The sequence below is a fragment of the Aptenodytes patagonicus genome, chromosome 2, assembly GCF_965638725.1.
Source record: "Aptenodytes patagonicus chromosome 2, bAptPat1.pri.cur, whole genome shotgun sequence".
Lineage (NCBI taxonomy): Eukaryota > Metazoa > Chordata > Aves > Sphenisciformes > Spheniscidae > Aptenodytes > Aptenodytes patagonicus.
The window spans coordinates 154,136,075-154,156,887 of NC_134950.1; the positions used below are offsets into that span (position 1 = coordinate 154,136,075).

At 37.2% G+C, this 20,813-nt stretch overlaps 1 protein-coding gene across 7 annotated transcripts in view; it reads right to left on the minus strand.

The window, feature by feature from the left end:
• The window catches only part of MPP7 (MAGUK p55 scaffold protein 7), a 159,561-nt gene that overhangs the window by 15,999 nt on the left and 122,749 nt on the right, over positions 1-20,813 (minus strand). For all 7 annotated transcript variants that reach the window (XM_076331758.1, XM_076331756.1, XM_076331760.1 and 4 more), the window contains 3 exons: positions 20,486-20,682; positions 19,897-19,961; positions 1,465-1,635 (listed from right to left, as the gene is read on the minus strand). In XM_076331758.1, the coding sequence (XP_076187873.1) occupies positions 1,465-1,635; positions 19,897-19,961; positions 20,486-20,682 (433 nt within the window). The remainder of the gene's footprint in view (positions 1-1,464; positions 1,636-19,896; positions 19,962-20,485; positions 20,683-20,813) is intronic.

The following is a 20,813-nucleotide window of genomic DNA, read 5'->3' on the forward strand; positions in this document are numbered from 1 at the left end:
CAAGTCTCTGGGCCCGGCCATCCAGCCAGTTTTTGACCCAGCGCAGAGTACACCTGTCTAAGCCGTGAGCCGCCAGCTTCTCTAGGAGAATGCTGTGGGAAACTAGAATGCTAGTGTAATGCTTACACTAGTCAAGGACTTTTCAGTTTCCCATGCTCTACCGACTGAGAAGGCTGGAGGTGCGCAAGAAGCTGGGAGGGGGCACAGCCAAACTGGCCAAAGGGACATTCCATACCATGTGACGTCATGCTCAGTACATAAACTGGGGAAAGCTGGCCGGGGGGGCCGCTGCTCGGGGACTGGCTGGGCATCGGTCAGCGGGTGGTGAGCAATTGCACTGTGCATCACTTGCTTTGTGTATTATTATTATTATTATTACATTATTATTATTATTTTATTTCAATTATTAAACTGTTTTTATCTCAACCCATGAGTTTTTCCTCACTTTTACTCTTCCGATTCTCTCCCCCATCCCACCGGGGGGTGGGGGGGAGTGAGCGAGCGGCTGTGTGGTGCTCAGTTGCCGACTGAGGTTAAACCACGACATGGGCGACTCATTACAAGTGGAGTTCCTTGGGGCTCTACCCTGGGACATACTCTGTTTCATATCTGTATCAAAACCCGGAGGAGGACACCGAATAGGCCCTCGTCAAGTTTGCGGATGCCAAAACGGGTGATGCAAGTGACTTGCACAAGGGCAGGGCTTCCATTCAGAGGGACCTTGATATGCTACAGGCATGGGCTGGCAAAACTTGTGAAGATGAGGACAAATACAAAGTCCTGCATCTGGGCTAGACTAAGCCCCACAGCACTACAGGCTGGGGACTGACTGGCTGGGGAGCAGCCTGGATGAAAAGGACCTGGCGGTCCAGGTGGGCAGTGAGCTAAGCATGAGTCCACAGCGCACGCTGGCAGCAATGAAGGCTAACAGAAGACTGGGATGTATCAGCAAGAGCCTAGCCTGTAGATAGAAGGAAATAATTCTTCCCCTTTACTCAGCACTCGTTAGACCCTGTGAGGAATACTCTCTCCACGATGGGCCCTGCAGTACAAGAAAGATGTTGATAAACTGGAGCAAAGCCAGCAGAGGGGCCTTCAAGATGGTCGGGAGCTGAAACACATGACCTGTGAGGAGAGGGTGAGGAAACTGGGCTTGTCTAGCTTGGAGAAGAGATGTCTTCAGAGGGACCCACCAGCACCCTTCTGATACCCGTTGAGAAGATGGAGGCCAATTCTTTACCGAGGTGTGTGGTAGGAAGACAAGAGAAGACATGGTGGGAAGACAGGTTCCCAAAGTTGTTGTCATCACCAACCTGCTCTGAATTGAGTGTTAATCCTGCTGAGTGGGAGGCTGGACCAGGTGACCTCCTGAGATCCCTTCCAATCTAAATGATTTTATGGTAAGCATTGTGCTAATCAGCAGTCCTCTGTTTTACCAGGTCAAAAATAAAGAAAACAACTTACCAACCAAAACTACAAGCCTGTATTTGTCATTAGGTTGTCGTCTATATTTTGCAACTTCTTCATATGTTGGGATATCTGCTGTATCATACTGATCGCTCTTCTTGCACTCATACATAGATTTGTTTGTTTTTTTATCTTTTCTGCTAAGACGAAAGCTTCTTCTAAAACCAGCTGCAATAAGAAGAGGATTTTTTCAAAGTAAGAAAATAAGTCTTCTCAAAATATTTGAAAACAGTTTCTTCCAAACATTTGAGGATTGGTGCATGGAATAAAAAAAATATTACATGTTTAATAAGCCAGGTCATTAGAATTATATTTTCCCACAGTTTAAAACTGTATCAGGTACCTATTTAAACTGCAAAATTAAGATTACCAATAAAATCATAACAGTTGCAACAAAAAGCTGTAAAATATAATTACAATAAGTTGCTAACATATTTAGATAATTTGAGTATCTTAATATGTTCTTATACACAAGGAAAACATTCATGCAATCTGGACTCTCATACCACACTTAATGCATTTCTGTTAAATCACCATGGCACACAGACATCAAATACGACATATGGTAGAAACACATCTGGTGGTTGAAAGGGTTAATGAGAATTAACTCCTTGAACAATATTTTTGTGCTTAGCTCCATGCTGATAGCATTAAAAAAAGTGCACAAAACCTTTCCCGAAGATGTTTAAAAGTAAAACCAAACACTGTTAGTTAAATTCCAAAACACTATGAAACATCTTAGACAATACAGTACCCATATTATGGATATGTTAGCATGAAATTAAAAGTTAATATCCCTATTAAATTTGCATTTACAATTGCATCAACAGTGAGACATCTACAGTGCCTATCCAGAAGAGTGGAATTTTCATACAGCATTTAAGTACTCTCAAAGCAGATAATCATAGGCATTTTCAAGCAGAACAGCACAAAAAAACCCCTAAAAACTAATTTACTCCTCTGTTAATGATTACCTTACAGTTTTTCAAATAAATCCTTTACATTGCATTGCATTACATTTTACTGGTATCTGTGGCACTGCTTTTGTTCTAGAAGGAACTACAGGAAGGACTGCAAAGAAGGACTGCAAAGCTGATTTCATTATTTGGGGGTAATAAAGTAAAAAACAAACTCCACTTTAAATACTGGAAAAATCCCAACACTTTTTTTTTTTGCCCAGAACATTTCATAGCACAGTAAACACGTGTAAACTTTTGGTGACCCCAGATTTTTCAGCAATATGTTTTCATAAACTTGTAAAAGCACTTATGTTTAGGTGTTTGAGAAGTAATCATATTACAATTTTTTCTTCAAAGGTAGTATCTGGTAAATTCAAGACTCCGTTCTGCAAATATTTAGAACCAGATCTGAAGCGAAATCCTGCAAGGCTTAGTTACAGGCTTAGCATTTTGCACACACACAGTTCCACTTAGCATAAATCTTTGCAGAACCTGGATCACAGAGGATGTTAACCAAGTTATTTTATTGATGTCAGCTCTATACCTAGGGGAATCTACAACACATGCATACACACAAAAAGGGAAGAAAAATTTCTTTGAGAATACATTGATGTCGACCCATTCATATTCGAAATATTAATACGTAAAATGAAAATCAGTGAAAAAGGAGAAGAGCTAGCATTCACAGAAAAGGATGATGACATTTTTAAGAGCTAAAGTATTGTCTAGACTGAGAACTTTACCATTCGCTACTAAACGGTTTACAGAATAAAGAGCTTTGTCACAAAACCCAGAATCCACATACCTGGAAAAGATAAAAAGTAAGGGTAGTGACCAAATGAAGCTAAACCAATCGTCTCCATTCCAGTTTGGTGTCGACCTTACAAATGCCAAGAGCTCTGTGCCTCTGTGTGGCTGTCCCAAGAGTGCCATTACCAACAGCTTCTTAACCTCGGCTTACATGTCGAACTGCAGAATCTTTAGGAAAAATATCCTTTCTGCAAAATCTTCGTATCAATTCAATCTCTGCTGTTAGGTTTTAGTGAGACCGTTTGTAACTTGTTCCTCTTTTCTCCATCCACTTTATTCAGATTTCATTACCAAACTACCAGGTGGTGGGTTATTTAAGATTTTTCATTCCTTCTTCTCTTAAAAAGAGGAAAAAAACCCCGTTTTGTTTTGGGTTTTTTGTATCAAAAAGGAGACAATCTTTCAGTGCTGTCTTCAGGCTGATTCATCCCTTGTCACTTTTACAGGCTGCATATAAAGCATCACAAAGACTCAGGTGATACGGTTCCACTGCTAATATGGGTTTCCTTGATTAAAACATTTGATATTTCTGTGACAAACTCACTGGTAAAATGAAAATAGTATTGTTGTCCTGTATATTAAGAAGGTGCAACAACAAGTTCAACTAGGACTTAGACATTACAGAAAAGCTGTTATATTAAAAAGAACAAACAAACATGTGAGCCAGAGCTAACGAAGCAGATTTTCAGTATGGCTGATTTCTCTGCAGTGTGCTGAAGATGCTCTATAAAAGCAACTGAATATTAAAAACCTGAGATACGCTGATTGCTTTGCCACTTTAAGACTACTATCAATTTGAAAGTTGTTTTAACTGTTCCTCAAAGCAAATCTGAATAGCCCTATAGAGAAACCCAAGAAAGCTTGCTTTAAGCAGCTTGCAAAACCAAGGAAAACGTAACAGTACAGAGAGAAAGGATGAGACTGTTTCAAATATATCCAACATTTTTATGATACTGCTACTGCATTCCTGGAAACATGATTCTCCATCTCTCACATCTGCCATTATATATCCTCACATATGTGGCTTAACTTTACTATGACCTTCAGAAGCTATTTTATAAAGAACAGTTAGTAAGTATTTTCTATTGAGTTCTGCATTTCTAATTGCATTATGTGTTGGGCAGCTATGACTGTGCAAAAAGATTAAGCTGAACTGCAACAATATCATACTTGCAAGGAATAAAAACATTTTTGAACAAGCAAAAAATATTCTGCTAATGTTTGCATATTTTACAGTTTAGGAAAGATGAAAAAAACTTCCTATATTTAAATTAACAATAGAGCATTATTAAAAACATAGTGAAAATCACTACAGAAAAACAAAACCAATACTGATATGCAATAGAAAAATAAATTTTCTATAAAATGATTAAGCTTAAAAGTAAATTCCTGTAAAGAACAAAGGGAAAAAGAATTGCTTGCCCAGAATATTTGATAATATAAACCTCAACGAATATGAAAGGAGCTGCAGGCTATACTGTCTGTGGAATATGGACATCAGCAGAGATTAACCTTAGTTGCCAAGTATGTGGACTATAAAAGGGGGAAATTCTGTCACTAAAGCAACATAAAATTCTGAACATTCAAAAGCTTGCACCAGCTCACTGATTTCAGCTACATGACCAGAAGCCTACTGAACATGCAAACCCATAAACTACTGCTGGAATGTAACAGTTTGGTGAAATAAGCACAGCTGCTGGGAAGAAAATATGAAGAACAAATGTTCTCAAACTACAAATGTCTCCAAACCTTATACCACTTCTCAACATGAAACAAAAATCATAAGCTGCAACTAATAAACTTAATTAAGGCCCAACAACAATCCAAAAGAACCAACTTACATCTCTAAGAAAGAGAATGAAAAAAAACCCTAGAAGAAAAGTGTGGTTATTCTTTTAACCACTAGCAATATACATTTGGTCATCTCAGAACAACATCTTTACATTTACATAGAGAAATACACTTGGACCTCACACAGAAATCCAAACTGAAAACAGGCAATGCATGAACCTGTCTCCCCTAAAATATTTTAAAAGGATGCCAATGTAAAAAGCTTTGCTTATTTAGATTTAGTAATATAATTCTAAAGGAGTGAACAAAAGATTGTGATTATGTTATGTGAATTTAAATCCAAATCTGTTCATGAAAGCAGAAAGTTAATTTCTCAAATTCAGAGAAACTACACTAACAGGAAATACTATCATTTAAATTCACCTACGCTTCACAAATTCACCAGTAAGGCTCCAGAATGCTATAAAGCACTTAGACATGCTTTTGTTCATTTTCATTCACTAAAACAAGTGCTTAATTATGTGTTTAAATTATGTATATTCTTCACTGAATTTAATCTAATCTTACATAATTTAGAGTGAACAAATGCTGTTTAATTGTAAATGCATTTACAGGTACTTTTTGTATTCATATTAGTGACAAAAGTAAGTTTGGTACCGTTGTCATTATCCAGGTTTGTATGAATACAATATTTTTACTAGATATTTCTGGGGTCCCCCCCAAATATTGAGATCTTTTTATACTGGCTCGTGTACCGAGTATTTCTATTGTTACACAGGAACTGCACAAACACAGAGCAGACTTCTTACTCTGTTTGCTTCTGGACTGATTCCCAGCTTGCACATTTAGACAGGGTTAATAAAAATTTAGATTATGTCTGGATTTTTAAGACAAAATTGAGAATAGTAAACAGATGATATTCATCTATATTTACTGTATGTTCATAAAGGTTCAAGTAATGTAACTAGAATTTAAGCTTGGCAAAGGCAAACTCCTAACGTTCTCCCCAGCAACTCCTCAGGAAATTACTGCAGAAACATACAATACTATACTATGACTTAAATATTAGAACTTGGTAAAAAATCATTAAATTTATCTGAGTCACTTTAGAGGGGAGGGTTCAAATGAATAGCAGCATAACTTTGGACATAAAAGATCTGACCCCAGATGGCACAGACATTCTGCTTTCTGAAAGCTGCCTCTTCTGTTGCTCTTCACGACCACCTCATGTGTGTCTAAAGTACATGTCCTTTCAGAGAGGGTCAGATGTTCACAGAATATCCTGGTACACAGACTGAAATGCCAACAAATACAGAGCCCTAAACCCATAACGAGCCATAAAATTGACTGAAAATTCATGAATTGATATTAGAATTGTTGTAGTTCACTTGATGTGATTACATACTATCAAAAGCAGCATGAAACATGACTTAGCCATTTTGGTTTTAGGAAGTAACCGGCGTGGCCATACTTTGAAAACTGTTTCTAGAATTTAAACACATGAATGATTTACCATACTTCAACTTACATATGAGCAGTTAGTATGAGTGTGAATAGAACCTGCTGTAAATGCAAGGTAATACAGGTCAACTCCTTCATCAACGGTTAAGCTAATTCAGACTCCCTTGCTCTTGTAACAGGTTACAACACATAGACAGGCATTTAATTGGGTGTCACTAAAACACCCCGAACCTGTTGGTGTGACCCAAGCCCTTCAGTGACAATGTTTTAGGTTTTGTTTTCAGTGCAGTATGTTTAATCAAGACTTTGTGTTATAATAATGAAGAGACTTGCCTAGACATTCTTCGTTACTTAGTAATCAAGGAGTGCCATAAATGTCTATCATCTTTCAAGAACATGCACATTCAGAAAACTTGAGATACTCAGGACTCACTCCAAAAAACAGTACTGCAAAACACAGGTGGACATTCAGAATAAGCTGTTTTCAAAAGTCAGACATATTTGTTTTCCCACTCCCCAAAAAAGCAACAGGCAGGGAAAAAAAAGTATCTTTGAAGGCCTTCAATACCCTTGGGATTGAAGGAATATATACTCAGACCAGTGGAAAAGAAAGAGGCCCCTCCTAAGCAGGAAGGTGGACTGCAGCAGTTAGATATGATATTGGCTCCCGTGTACGTAACAGAGGGTTTATAAAGTGTCTTTGCCTAGGACTCCTTTACCTTATAGACTATCCGAGTTTTATATCTTGCACAGCAAATAGGTAAAAGTTTGGTGTCCTCCCTGCAGCTGGGTCAGCAAGTTTTGTTCAAATTATTACACGTTAGGCAGTGACATTTGTCTAGCCCAGAAAGTTATTCCACAGCAGTTTGTTCCTTGAGAAAATACAACAGAAAAATAATTTAGGAGAAAAGCAACCCTAAATGTGTCTGAATAGGATTGGCCTCCTAATGTTTTGAGAAACAAGGAGACACTGGAGTGCATGAAGACGGTCTGAATTACAAATCACTGTGTCCTGTTACCATGTGCAAAAGAATGGTAACATCAGCTTTCAAAAGCCTACCTGCTTGATCTTAAAAGAGGATAATTTTTAATGAATGATTCTTAGTGAAGAGCTCTAAGGAACCTCTAATTTCTAAACCGAATAGCTAGCTATTCACAACCAGTGAATATACTTGTGTCCCTACCCCAAAATTGGTCCTAACCTCAGACAAGTCTTCTTTTCTCCCTGTTGTTCTGCCTTCTGGCTCTCCTCTCCGACACCTCACTTCCAACAGCACAGACCCAGCATGAGAAGGCTGAAGGTACCATCCCTGGACCAATGGCTGCACTCTACCATGTAGAAGCTCTCAACAGATAAACCATTGCCTGCACTGTACAGTAGTTCTCCAATAATTTTTCTAAAGTTTTGCCTAAGTAAAATTCCATCTTGATTTTTTTGTTCTTTGCATCTGGGACAACAGTAGCTTCTTCCAGAAGACATCTGCTTCCTAGATGATCGAGCCTTTTTGGTAACTGTCGTCCAAAATGTTTCACTGAAAGGGCTACAGCACCAAGAAAAGGTGAATTCTGTTTTGTCACCTTCATTCTCAAATAAAGCATCAGCCCACTAAGATCTGATTGCAAAACCACGATAGTCTGATCTTGAGAATTCATGCAATCTGTATTTGCAGACAGAAAGAAAAGAGGTGGGGGGAGGGGAAGGTCTTTTCTGTTTCAAAGAAGATTTGATAAGGACAATGCAGTTCATCTGGAATCACATCCAAAGTATCATTTTCCAAGCATACTTCAATCTCTCAATACAATTACAATTCAACATTAATTTAGTTGATTAACTAACAGAGGTAAGAAGTTTATTTTCAGCATGATCAGATGACTATTAGTTCCACAAAAACGTGATGAAATTATACCACACTGAGGTTTTAGAAAAAGGTCAAAGTTCTTTCAGGTATATAGTTTGTGTGTTCCTGATGGAGTTTATATACCACATTTAAAAACAGCATGGCGCGATATGAAAATCATCTCTAATTTACACTACTGGTCTAGGGTGTTTCAGTGAGCCCAGTGGCTTGGATGTACTAAAGCACTTTGACAAGTTTCTTCCCATTCCTCTTGTAGTAGGAGGATGAAAAGCCTTGGGAAAAGGGCTGGTTGCCACAAAATCCACTCCAGCCAGCCTTCAGCTGGCAGGAATTCTGGACAGTTTCAACTAAAATATTTTTACATAGCTTTTAAAATGGCACAAATTAAAAAGCTGAAACATATCATGGAACATTCACCTTTTTTTACATGTTACTTTTGTTCGAAATTTGGAATCTTGAAGCTGAAGCCAAACGACTCCTTCCCCTCCTCTTCCCCCCTCCCCGCAATGATACATTGAGCTCAGACTAGCTTTAAAGCTAAATTTAAGCTATTGAGTTATTGTGACTTATTTTATTTTGTAATGTGGAAAAAGAACCGGTGCCTGCAAATTTGCTCTGTACTCTCACTGAATCCTCCCAAAATTGTTACACAGACATGTACAAAGAAAGAAAGTGTAAGCAAAACTTAGATAAAACCTTGAAAGTGTGTCTTTAAAGACTCACTCACACTCACTACAGTAACCTTTTTGTTTCGTTAAACACATTGCTTACTTAATGTACTTTAAAAGTCAATACTTCTCCCAAATTTATATATATTTTTTATTTTGACTTAAAAATCAAACCAGTATTTTAGAAGCTTATGTTTAACCAGATAAAGGCATACACTACATAAACCCTTTATGTCAAATCCAATGAGCCATTTTCAAAACCTTAATAATATTCATGCTTTTCTCATGCAGAGTAAGGACATTTATATGCAGATTACCCCCAAAAGCAAAGTGGACACAGTAGTTCCAGGGAAAAGAAGCTGGAAGAAAGGAAGAAATCGTCTTTTGTAACCAATTGCTCACCTAGATAGGATCCGCTGTTGTGACCAGCACATTCAGCATCTTCTGGACGAAGGGTAAAAGCATACAGAATAAGAGCCAAGAAATAAAGCAGAATAGTTAGAAGCCCAGCAAAAAATACAGAAGAAATTACTTTAAAAATGACAACTGTACAAAGCATAGCATTAAAAAGCCTTCAATAAGCCATTTTCTTAAAAACATAAAACAACATTTATTGTTTTATATTTTAGCTGGAGATATTCTGGAATTTTGCAGCATGCACACTGATCTTTTTACCTTTTCAAGCAAAAATTGTGATGACAGCAAACATTCTAAAAAGAATTCTAACACTGTATTATTCACACTTTATCAGTTAATAGAAAATATAATGCCACTTAAAAGAAAGCAAAATGTATTGGATGTAAATCAAGCTTTTTTCGTAAATTATACATTATCAGACTTTAGTTTTAACTTTTGGCTCACTGGATTAGACAGAAAGGTTTTTGATCAAAAACACATCCTCTCATTTGATATAAAATAGCTATAATGTATATTTTTACATGCCAGAGGCCCTTTGATCAAAAATATGAGCTACAATTTCTAATGCCTTTATAAACAAAGGCCTCTTAAGTAGAAAAAAAAAAATACAAGAGATCAGCTGCTATTACTTTAACATATGCTGCAAGCATAACAGTAACCGGCTACACTCAGAGGGAAAACAGTCAAGATGAAACTACATGGATGAACTTTCTACCATCTCAGAGAAACACTTCGTCAGTATTAATTAGAAATGCAAGACCTCTCATGGCCATGTAATTAAGTCGGAACAATCTCCTTCCAACCCAGCCCACCCAAGTTTTGCTAATATTATTTTATGATACTACTTTTCTATACATATCTTCCAAAAGTTCAAGAGAGAGAGAGAAAGCAGTTTAAAACAATAGTCCAAATTACTGATCTTTACATGAAGCAACTAGGAATATTCTGGTATTTTTATCTACTTAAAAAAAGTGATTCAATGTATTTGGTGACAATATAAAAGCATTATATGTATAACATCTCTTAGAAATGTTGGACTATATTCAATTTAATTCTAAACACATGTTCGCTAAATAAAATTATTGGGCTATGCAGGGAAACTTTTGTACATGTACCTTCAATTTCCTCTGAGAAGCACAAAGGAAAAATAGGAAAGGAAATCATTAAATGGAGTGAAAACATAACTTAGGAAAGAAAAGTTAAATCGAAGAAGAAAAATGCACCTACCACACTCAACCGCTTCCTCATCTTAGAACAGCCAAAAAAACAAAGTATTATTGTTTAATACTTCATAAATAGGAAAAAATTTAGCTATGTAAGCTACTCTAAAATCCTCTTGATAGCACCTATTACACTGAGTCATATACCAACATACTGGCACTGAGTTTAACTTACATGTTTAACTACACTCAGTTAGAAAAGGACCCAAAAGGACATTGAAATATTACATGCACTTTCAATTTCCTATATGAGATTCCTCCACTACTCATTTGTTAGCAATGACCTTACCTAGATGTCATGGAAGGTCTCTTTGATATTAAATGCAAAGTTTGTTAATTCCATTTAATCAGTCTTAACCTAGAATTTCTAAGAATCACTACCATAAACATGATCTCAGTATTTTTCTGCACTTATAGCAACAGCTGCTACTGCCCTTGGAGCTGGGTTTTGGAGGGGTGTGGGTTTTTTTTTAACCTCTATATGGTTTTAGCTGAAAAAATGCTGAAAGAATTTATATACATTGTCATTTTTTCTCTGACACTATCCTAATATAATAGACCTACTTAAGACTTTCTGCTTACCTATAGTAAGTCAATGAATTTTTCCTCCTTGATAGTGGAAAACATACATTTTTGCAATCATCTTTGGGCTTGTACAGAAAAGTAACATATATATAATGAATTTTTGTTCACAAAGATATACTAAGGTCTAGATTTGTATAGAGATTTTACAATCTATCTCTCATTCAAATTTCCTTTGGAATCTGGGTAAACGTGCCTAAAATACAAATATTTCAAAGTGTTTCCATGAAGCATGACTTTCCTCAGAACGTGAAGAAATTATTCAAGAGGTATTTTAACATCTTTCATGTGTAACTGATGTACCAAACAAAGGCAAGCTTGAAACTCTCCTGCCTATTTGATTAGATAGAAGACCTTTTCCCATTTCATGTCATGAAATGGATACAAGAGTCTCTTCTGGCAGGGGAGGAATCATTTTGCAGCATCATTTCTTCATACCTTTTTTCTGGAGGACTTATGTTTTAAAATATTAATTTGGAAGACTTCTCTGAATTCTGTTTAAAGTTTATTTCTACACGTGAGGTGACCATATGGTTTTGGTAGGCTGGAAAGTCCTCTAAGGTGAGCACTGCTTGGTTGACCACATCTGGTGCCTTAAAAGAGTGCCGACAGTTTTGTGAGTTGAGAGTGAAAGCATTGGATCCTTCTTCCTCTCCTGACCTTAAAAGCTCCCAATTCTTGAAGTGACAAACGCCCTGAAGCTGGACCTAGGATGGTAGGCTGGCTTCCAGGTACTATTTCTTTCTCCTTCTCTGTGCTGAGACCTCTTACACTTCCCGATATGTATGACAAGTTTTTCTGTATTTACATTTCCGTGACTGTCAATAGGCTGCAAATTATCTCCTGGGAAAAAGTCACTAATGCTCAAAACCAGTTCATGTCAGTACATCTAAAAAGTCTCCTGAATTCAACAAAGTTATTTGACTTAACTAGTGACTGTGCATTTTAAAGTATTCTGTTTGCTATTTTATCATCAGAAACAGGCAAGTCCTCATCTATGAACATGAAAGACTGGACCAGGAGAAAAAGAGGTCTGTATGTACGCACAGGTATACACTCACTCAACCCCGACCACTGCAGACCTTCGGAGGAGACCTGCAAGTATGGGAGATGGTGGAGCTACAGCAGCAGGGCTTTGAACAGCTGAAGGGAACGCAGGCTTCTGGGCTACCCCTGCTAGGAAAGGGAACGGTCTGTATCATCCATGCTATAAATCAAAGACATCGGGATTCCCAAGTGAGCCAGCTGATGCCAGAGAGCACAAGCCAAAATGTCTACAAGCTGAGGTTTAATGCTGAGATAAAATGAAGGAGTTTTGAACTTTTTGTGTTTTGTTAAAAATCTTCCTTCTTAATACTGCTCTTGGCTTTCTTGGGCTACTCCTAAGGTTGAACACAACAATCTATAACGAAAAGATGTGGGAAATCAGTGGGTCTTCATAGCTTCATGCAGCTCAGTCATCAACATGTAGGTCCCAATTTGAGTTTTACCAGGAATTTTATCAGGGCTATTACCTGTCCCTAGTAAAGCCAGAGGTTATTTGCCAGGAAACTTTGTATTGTGATTCACCGCTAACTAATACAGCTCTGCGTGTCTGCAGCAGTTGTACGCATGCAGCAGGTATGTGCAGATACATGCCTGAAGTTTCAAAGTTTAGAGACATGGAAAATTGGGGTAGATCTTCTCAGGCCAATATAGTTTTACTAAATTAAAGCGGGGTGAGAAATGAAATAGAAGTGTTTATCTGAAAGGAACAAATAAGAGACTAAAAGAGGACAGAGTAAAGAGAAGGAAATCTGACGGGAAGCAGGAAAATAAAAGCAGTGACAAAAATGAAAAAAACATAAGGCAACATGGAGCAAATAAAACACTGAGAAAAGAAGAAATACAATCAAATAAATGTAGTGTGATAAGAAGGGAGAGGAAGTTACAGAGGAAATAGTCATGGAACAGGCTCATGAAACAACAACAAAGCAGTACCAAGACATAAATGGGAAAAAGAAACAGGAAACACAAGCGCAATGGAAGCTTAGGAAGTAGGTGGTTTTATTCATTTTAGAAAGATTTCAGCATAGCCAATACGCTAAACTATAACAATGCAAAACAGTATCACATACACTGTATTTTTGTATGTATTTTAACTTAAATATATTTAGATTTGATTTTGGGGGCCTCACCTAAATTATATTACTTATGAAGCTCAAAACCAGTGCCACTCCAGGAACTTCCTCAACTCTTTGCAACAGTCCAGCACCAGATTAAAATTTTTAATGTTTGCTGACCTTCTTTCAACAATATTTCCAAAGAATCTTATCTAAATGTCTCTCAGTCTAAAATTAGATTCAACAGCTCTGTTCTAGTTTTTTATCACAAGAAAGTTACATTACCCCTTAAATTCTATTTCACTCTAGTAAGCAAGAAATTGTGATGTACAATGATCTGCATTACAGCAAATATATTAAACACTCCAGATTTTTTAGTGATGAACAGCCCCACATAGCAATCGACATTTATACTGTTTTGCAGGTTTTTTTATCCTATAGGGTTTTGTAGATCGAACGCTACATATACGTTCATGCTATAGGAAATTTAAGGTGATCTAATTTAATCCTCTCTTAACGTCATCAGATAACAGTATCTCTACCAAGATAATTTGGAAAATGAAGAAGGATAGTCTTGCAGTGCAGGACAGAGCAAGAGTTTATGAGATCCGTTTCCACTTCTGTCTCATGTGACCTTGACTCAAATGTCATCCAGCTTCAGGTTTCCTTAATTTCTCCGTGGTAGCAGGAAGTTAATATTTGTAAGGACAGGAGACTTCTGAACAAAGATGCTAATGTGCTAATTTATAGGTCTGGTTTATTTTTTTGTTTTTACTCATAACTACCTGCAGGTGAGCAATCAAATTTCAAGTATGAACACAGGAAAATACTGAGAAGAAAGGCAGAGTTAAGATTGTGCAGCAGTTATAACAAGCAAAAGAGTCCTACTATACATTAATCCTAAACGTTTGGTCTTCAAATACAAGTGGTACAAAGCATTCATTCTTTTAGCTTGTTTAAATTCTTTTGTTGGCAGAACAAGATCTTCAATTCACAAGACACTCATCTATGGATAAACCGGGTTACATCTTGTTTGAATGAACACCATTTGGATGCAGTTAAATATTTTCTCTTGCTCATACAATGCCACGACACAATCGCATACGGTAAATCAAAATTGAAAGTAAAATGAGTTTTAAGCCCTAGAAAAACTATATGATGATGGCTTTGCCACAGTAAGCATTTACATTTAGCATCAAATATACAGAACAAATGTATTTTCAAGGAAAAGACATCTCTGAACAGCTCTGTCATATGCTACATACATATACATATTTATATATAACTATACACACAGGGTGTAGATATACACATATGCACACACTGCACAAGTTAACAGAAGTTCAGGCTATACTAGTATAAAATATAAAGTTACCATTAATTTTCATACCAGAGACAACACATATATAACATAAGAATAAACACAGTAACCACTGTGAAAGCAAAATTATGCTGAAGGAATATAATGTCTTGGCCGATTATTGTAGTTTATAATAACTGCAGAACAGTAAGTTATTTGGTTGTTATTCAAAGAAATTTACTTTTTTTTCCTCAAAAAATAGGTGATCAGTGTTTTATCTACAAATTAAAGTAAGCTACAAATGCAAGAATGACCACGTTTGTTGGCAGTGACTATTACAGTCAGAGCATGAGTAGTCTTTGTATTCAAGTTAACAGACTGGGAACTATTAAACAAATGAGTTCCTCCCCATACTGCATCTCATGTCACTCCTAATTAGCTGGGATGCAGTGATAGGAAAACTCACAGAGCCAACTCTGGCTACAAAGTTGTGCCCAAGCTAAGATGACCTCCTAAAGCCAGGAATGCTGTTAAATGTTATTGAGAAATACCAGGTAAGCAGGTTTCTGCGGAGCTGGCATCAGCCATGGCTCACAACCTCAGACACACCAAAGCTGATTGCATGCAGCCAGGCACGTGTACCTCCCTCGGCATCCCACAGAGCTCCCTCGCACCCCACGTCAGGTACAGTGCACATTCACCGTCCCAGCACGCGAAGGGTTAGTCCTACTCACACGATCTCATGCATCTCTATTCCTTTACTTTCATTCCATTTTCCTATTTTCTTTTCTATGCTGCTTTTTCTTATCATTTTTTCCCCCAGTATAATTTTCCCATAGTATTAATGCACAAGCAATACTGCTTTTTGCTGAAAAGTCATTGCTGTTAAATATTGAGAAAAATGCTGAAAATGCTTGAGAGGTTTGGTATCCCTCCATCATTTCTGCACTAACTCAGAGCCTGGGAAGTAACACTATCAATCTTGTCAGCAGGTCAGCACATCTAACTGCCACTTATCTCATGCTTTTAAAACTCAAATATTAATGTTGAACTTATTGAGGTTTTCTACCAATAATAAAAAACCCAAAACACGTTGGAGTTTATATTAGTAATTTTTGCATTCACCATTTCAAAATCTTTAACAAGTATGATAATGTTTGATTTAAACGGAATCAAGAAACAACTGAACTACAGTGCAAATACTGACTATAGTAATGCTCCTGCATAATACTGTTAATTGCGCTAATTTAATAATTTCAAAGCCCATCCTCTGTGGGATTTTGCCTAATGGGGTTTATGGGCAGCTTTTGTCCATCTGTTCTTCCATTGCCCTTGTTGCAATACTTTCTCCTTTTCTTCATCCTCAATATGAAGTTTAACCTCCCTGCTTTTCCCTTTATTTCTTTATTCCTACTTTTTCTGGGTCTTCCTCTCGATGTAAAATCACCTCTTATCAGCGTGGAGTCCATCTGTATTATCAATTTCCTGCCACCTTATGCCCAGATACCAAACTATGCACCCTCTCCATTTTCAAATGAAGAAGTGTGATTTCACTTACCTTTTAATATGGAATGTACATTGTTTTGTCCCCTCCTCCAGTGTACACGTTAAAGATTTTTCACTTTGACTGGTGCAATGTGAGAAAGATTCTCTTATCTCTTTCAAGAAAATAGCTAAATTTTGGGAGAGGCGTACGTATGCATCTTCCACAAAGCTAAAGGATTTACTTTTACTTATATTCACTTTACATATAGACACAATGAAACAAGTTGACTTGGCTATAAAGTGAAACTAAGAATTGGCATTTCCATTATAAGCTGATCCTTTTAATAGTTTAGAATTAGGTTGGGTTTCTGTTGTTTTCAGTGCAAATAATTCCTTATGAAAAAGTTCCTTGGAAAATATCCTCTACTCCCTTTTCTTGACATATGTATACAAGCATGATCAGCATCACCAAAAAAGTCCACTTTTTTTGCTTCCAAATTTATGATACACAAATATGTGTACAGATTAACAACTTTACACAACATGCATTGCTATGCTGAAAAGTATAAAAAATTCAAAATTGGAAATAGAAAGAAGGCTTCCCAAAAGTAATTCAATCTAGCTCCTCACAGGTTTTGAAACATACTTAATTATCAAAGCAAATTCTGATGGACGTTAATGTTACTGTGAATACAGTTACTGACTATGTTTCAGAGAGTTCTTTTTCTAGATAAATATAACAGTCCTTCCCAATTCCAGAACTGGCTTGAAAAGAGAGGAAATAAAGAAGTTGTAGAATACTTCCTGTATGTTATGCGATTTTGACTAATTTTTAGATTAATTTTCAAGCGGAAGGATACTACTACCCTGGAAGCCCATCGAAGAAACCAGAACTGACTCACATTTTATTGGTATCCAAGAAAATAGAATATTTCTCCTTGATTCTCCCTATTAAAAACAAAGGCATGTATCCACGTTTCTTCCTCGTTACAAAACATGGGACCTGTGGAATGAGTTGACTGAACAGAGCAGGCCGACATCCAGTGCTACTTACCATGTCTCAAGAAAGCTTCCTAGTGCAACTCCCAGTCCTGTCAGGAAAGGGACTTTTATTAGCAGCTCTGTTGAAGTCAACAGGCTTTTGTCTTCGGGAAGCTATATGAATATCAGCTGGCAAATTGCCCTTTCCTTCCAAACTGCTAAGGAAATTCAGGTCATATGATTGGATGGGATCAACTGCAATAGCAAGCAACCCCTCTATATACAGCTAGTTCAGGAAGATCTACAGAACATCAGTTTCCCCACACAATTACCCTTCCAAACATTGGAGAACCCTATATCAAGCTGAAGGCCTGCAGTACAGGATTAAAAAAGAATCAGATGAAATCAAGCGTTACCGATTTCCCACCTCCTTACACAGGAACTTGTTAAATAAAACTTTAGAGGACAATAATCAGTGGGCCATACCCCACAATACAGAAAAGGGCTAAAAAAAAAAAAATAAGACCCAGCAGTCCTTTCCAATTTTCTGTTCTCTATGTCACCTTCCTTACATGTTTCCGATACTGGCAGTATGCTGTTCGTTCAGCTGAGCAATGCATGATTTTCCAGCATCTCCCAATTTTGGCAAGGTTATTGCTCTGCACAAATACACACACGGCCTCTGCATCTCACAGCTTCACTGTCGTGCTTGGTAACGTGAAAAAGCTGCCTAACTTTAGAAAGATCACAAGGGCGCGGAGTTTCCCAGCTTACGTGGAATCATCTTGAAAAGCCAAGCAAGTGGAAGGTTCTCCTGTGAGCAACTCGAGCAACATCCTACTCACAACATTTTTTCTATAGCTGAATTCTGGTCCTTAAAATGCCTCCTCTGTGAAGGATCTGAATTCCCTCCCAGCACTAAAAACATGTTTAGTCTTTGAATGAAGGGATGGACCTCTACTCAGAACAGCACTTCCCCTCTTCCCTGGAAATCTGGCAGATGTAGCAGCAGATTGTCCTAAGAAATGGGGAAGAGAGAAAATGACAAACCTACATTACTCTGCAGTCTTTCCTCCTTCAAGAGGCACCACTGCCTTCTAGATGGTATTTAGCTGGACCTTGCTTTGTTTAAAGAAAGTCTAAAAGAGAACGATAATAGGCATACTGCTTGGCCCTAAGGCTCTGTCATGTTTTAAAGGAAAGGGGAGGAAGAGAGGAACTCTTCTCCCTTGTTTAAGCTAGTTAAGGCAAAGTCAGCGGAGACAGCAGAGACAACAATAGTAGACATCGTACTGTTGGTCGTCTTTGGGTTGTAATTTTGGCAATTCCCGATCAAGTTCAGGCTGCCTATTTGGAAAGGTGAAATGCATCTTGTAAAACCTTTCACTTGAAGGTCACTAAAAAGATGCAATCCATTACAAAAGGAATCATGCAGTTTTTCTGCAGCAGCTGATTTACCTCTTCAAAAGCACCAGTGCCACATTAATTGAAGGCTCTTGCTGAGGGTATTATCCAGATTCAAGAACAGTGGACAGAGAGAAATAGCTATACCCTGGGATCAGAGACTTTTCCAAAACAGGGGCAGAGCAACTTGACCTAGAACCTAGAAAAACAACAGATTTACTACAAGCTGGAGGAGCTCCTCTTTGTTTCTAAGATCTATGTAAATTAGAAAAGCTATACTGCAATCACATAGTCTGTTATTGTAATTACAAAGCTAATCAAGGGCCTTGGAGTTAACAATAGCATTAGGGCACACAATCAAATAGTGAAATGGAATGAAAGATAGAAAATGCAGATTATTAGAAAACACAGTAACTGTCAAACTTCAGAACACAAAAGCCATAGCAAGGGGTTAGGAAAATTGCAGCAGAAACCTCGGTGATAAGTTTTAAAGTTTAAAAGCATTTAGTTTTGCACTTAGTGTGCCAGCATCTACTGTTTGCCATAGTATCCATACTTTTTGTTTTAATGGTAGAGAATGAAAGATGGTTGGAAATTTTAGACCACTGTCTGAATATTTCTAGTTGAACTCACAAACATGTTTGTACTTAAGATTTAGATCCTACTGAAGCGTGATAGTTTCTTACATTGTACTCACTTTGTTATGAGTCTGTACAACTGAAAGAAATAACAGGTCAAGTAAAATATGCAATAATACTTAAAACAGATGTTGATGTAGATTCCAGTGGAAAGAAAATATTTGTTTCGATGTATGCGCTTTCTTAGAGCTTACTTTTCTTATATTGTGCAACTACTGTATTTAAAAGCAGATACTATTAAGAATGAATTTGTTTAAAAAACAGTAAGAAGTGGTTCTGTGAAAGCCTGTCAAAGAACTGAATGTCCTGGCTTTTAAAAATTTCTGCTGCTTCATAAGACAAAAAAATCACCAACTATGTGGGGGAGAGAAGGGGAGACTATCCGACCTTTTATCTCACTCTCAATATAAATTTCACTGTATTGATGCAGTCCAAATTATATAAACTGTTGAGCCAATTCTGTACTATTTAAACAGGAAAAGAACACTCTTCAACCTTTGAAATATTATATATCAAAACATTAATTGGGCTCGGTGCTTCAAAAACAAAGTCAGAGGGTTGGGAAAAATTGTTAGCTGCTTTTAAAGCTTTTAATTTCAGCTCCTCTATTTATTTTCCTACTGATACAATGTGATCAAGAAGCTATTGTGCCCAGGAGAAATGAATCCTGTAGTCACAGGGCTGAAACAAACTGCTATTTTATAAGGTTCAAGATCAGAAGTATGATTTCTATTCCAGGTTAACAAACTTACATGATTTTCTGTTGGAAATCTTCAGTGGCTGAATCTGTACTTCTGGTCGTCTTAGTGCAAATCTCCTATAAAATGGGAGGTGGTAGGGGAAAGACACAAACTCCTCAGTTTTCACTGCAAGTTTGGGATGAATAACACTTAACATCATGAGACTATTGCAAAATATGCAGAAGATTTTATAAGAAATTAACTTAAAACAATGCAATCTATTCACAATCTCAAAAATTAAATCCTCAGCCTCAAATTTTTGTAAGCTCTCCAAAACCTGCTGCAGTTCTTATTCCTGCATAGTACATCAGTGTGAATACAGATACTGATGTGCTATTTTCCATATGTTTTTTCTTTCAATCTGGATCAGTGTTATCCTATCAGTTTTTGTCATTATTAATTCTAGCCAGACAAATAAGGAAATCCAAAGTATTTCAGCAACAGGTTTCCAAGTTCAGCTGTCTTGCTGCAAATGCAGGTTTATCATACCCATGTAATCTACAAGCATTACATATGACAACTATGCTAACTTAACAACTCAGCAAATAAGTGTCTTCTCTTATTACAGAAAATAATGAAACTATGCTTCTCAGTAGCTCACCTTTCCTGGAAATGCTTTGAAGGGATCAAGCCTGCTCTGGGATTGGCATCACCTTCGTGTTTGGCCTGCCACCAGGTTGCGTCATCCTGGCTCATGATCTGAAGGATATCTCCTTTTCTGAAAGCAAGTCCAGCTTCTTTACAAGGAATTGCTTTATCCTCATTAGGATCATAGTCAAATAGGGCTCTGATAAACATCTGAAACAAACGGTGTTTTATCTTTAGAATCAGAATATTAAATGTAAGCCAAAGGTATCTCCCTTTTTTTGCTTTTACTGTTCAAAACCATTGAACTAAATAATGTAAAGTGATAAACGTTTACTGCTGTA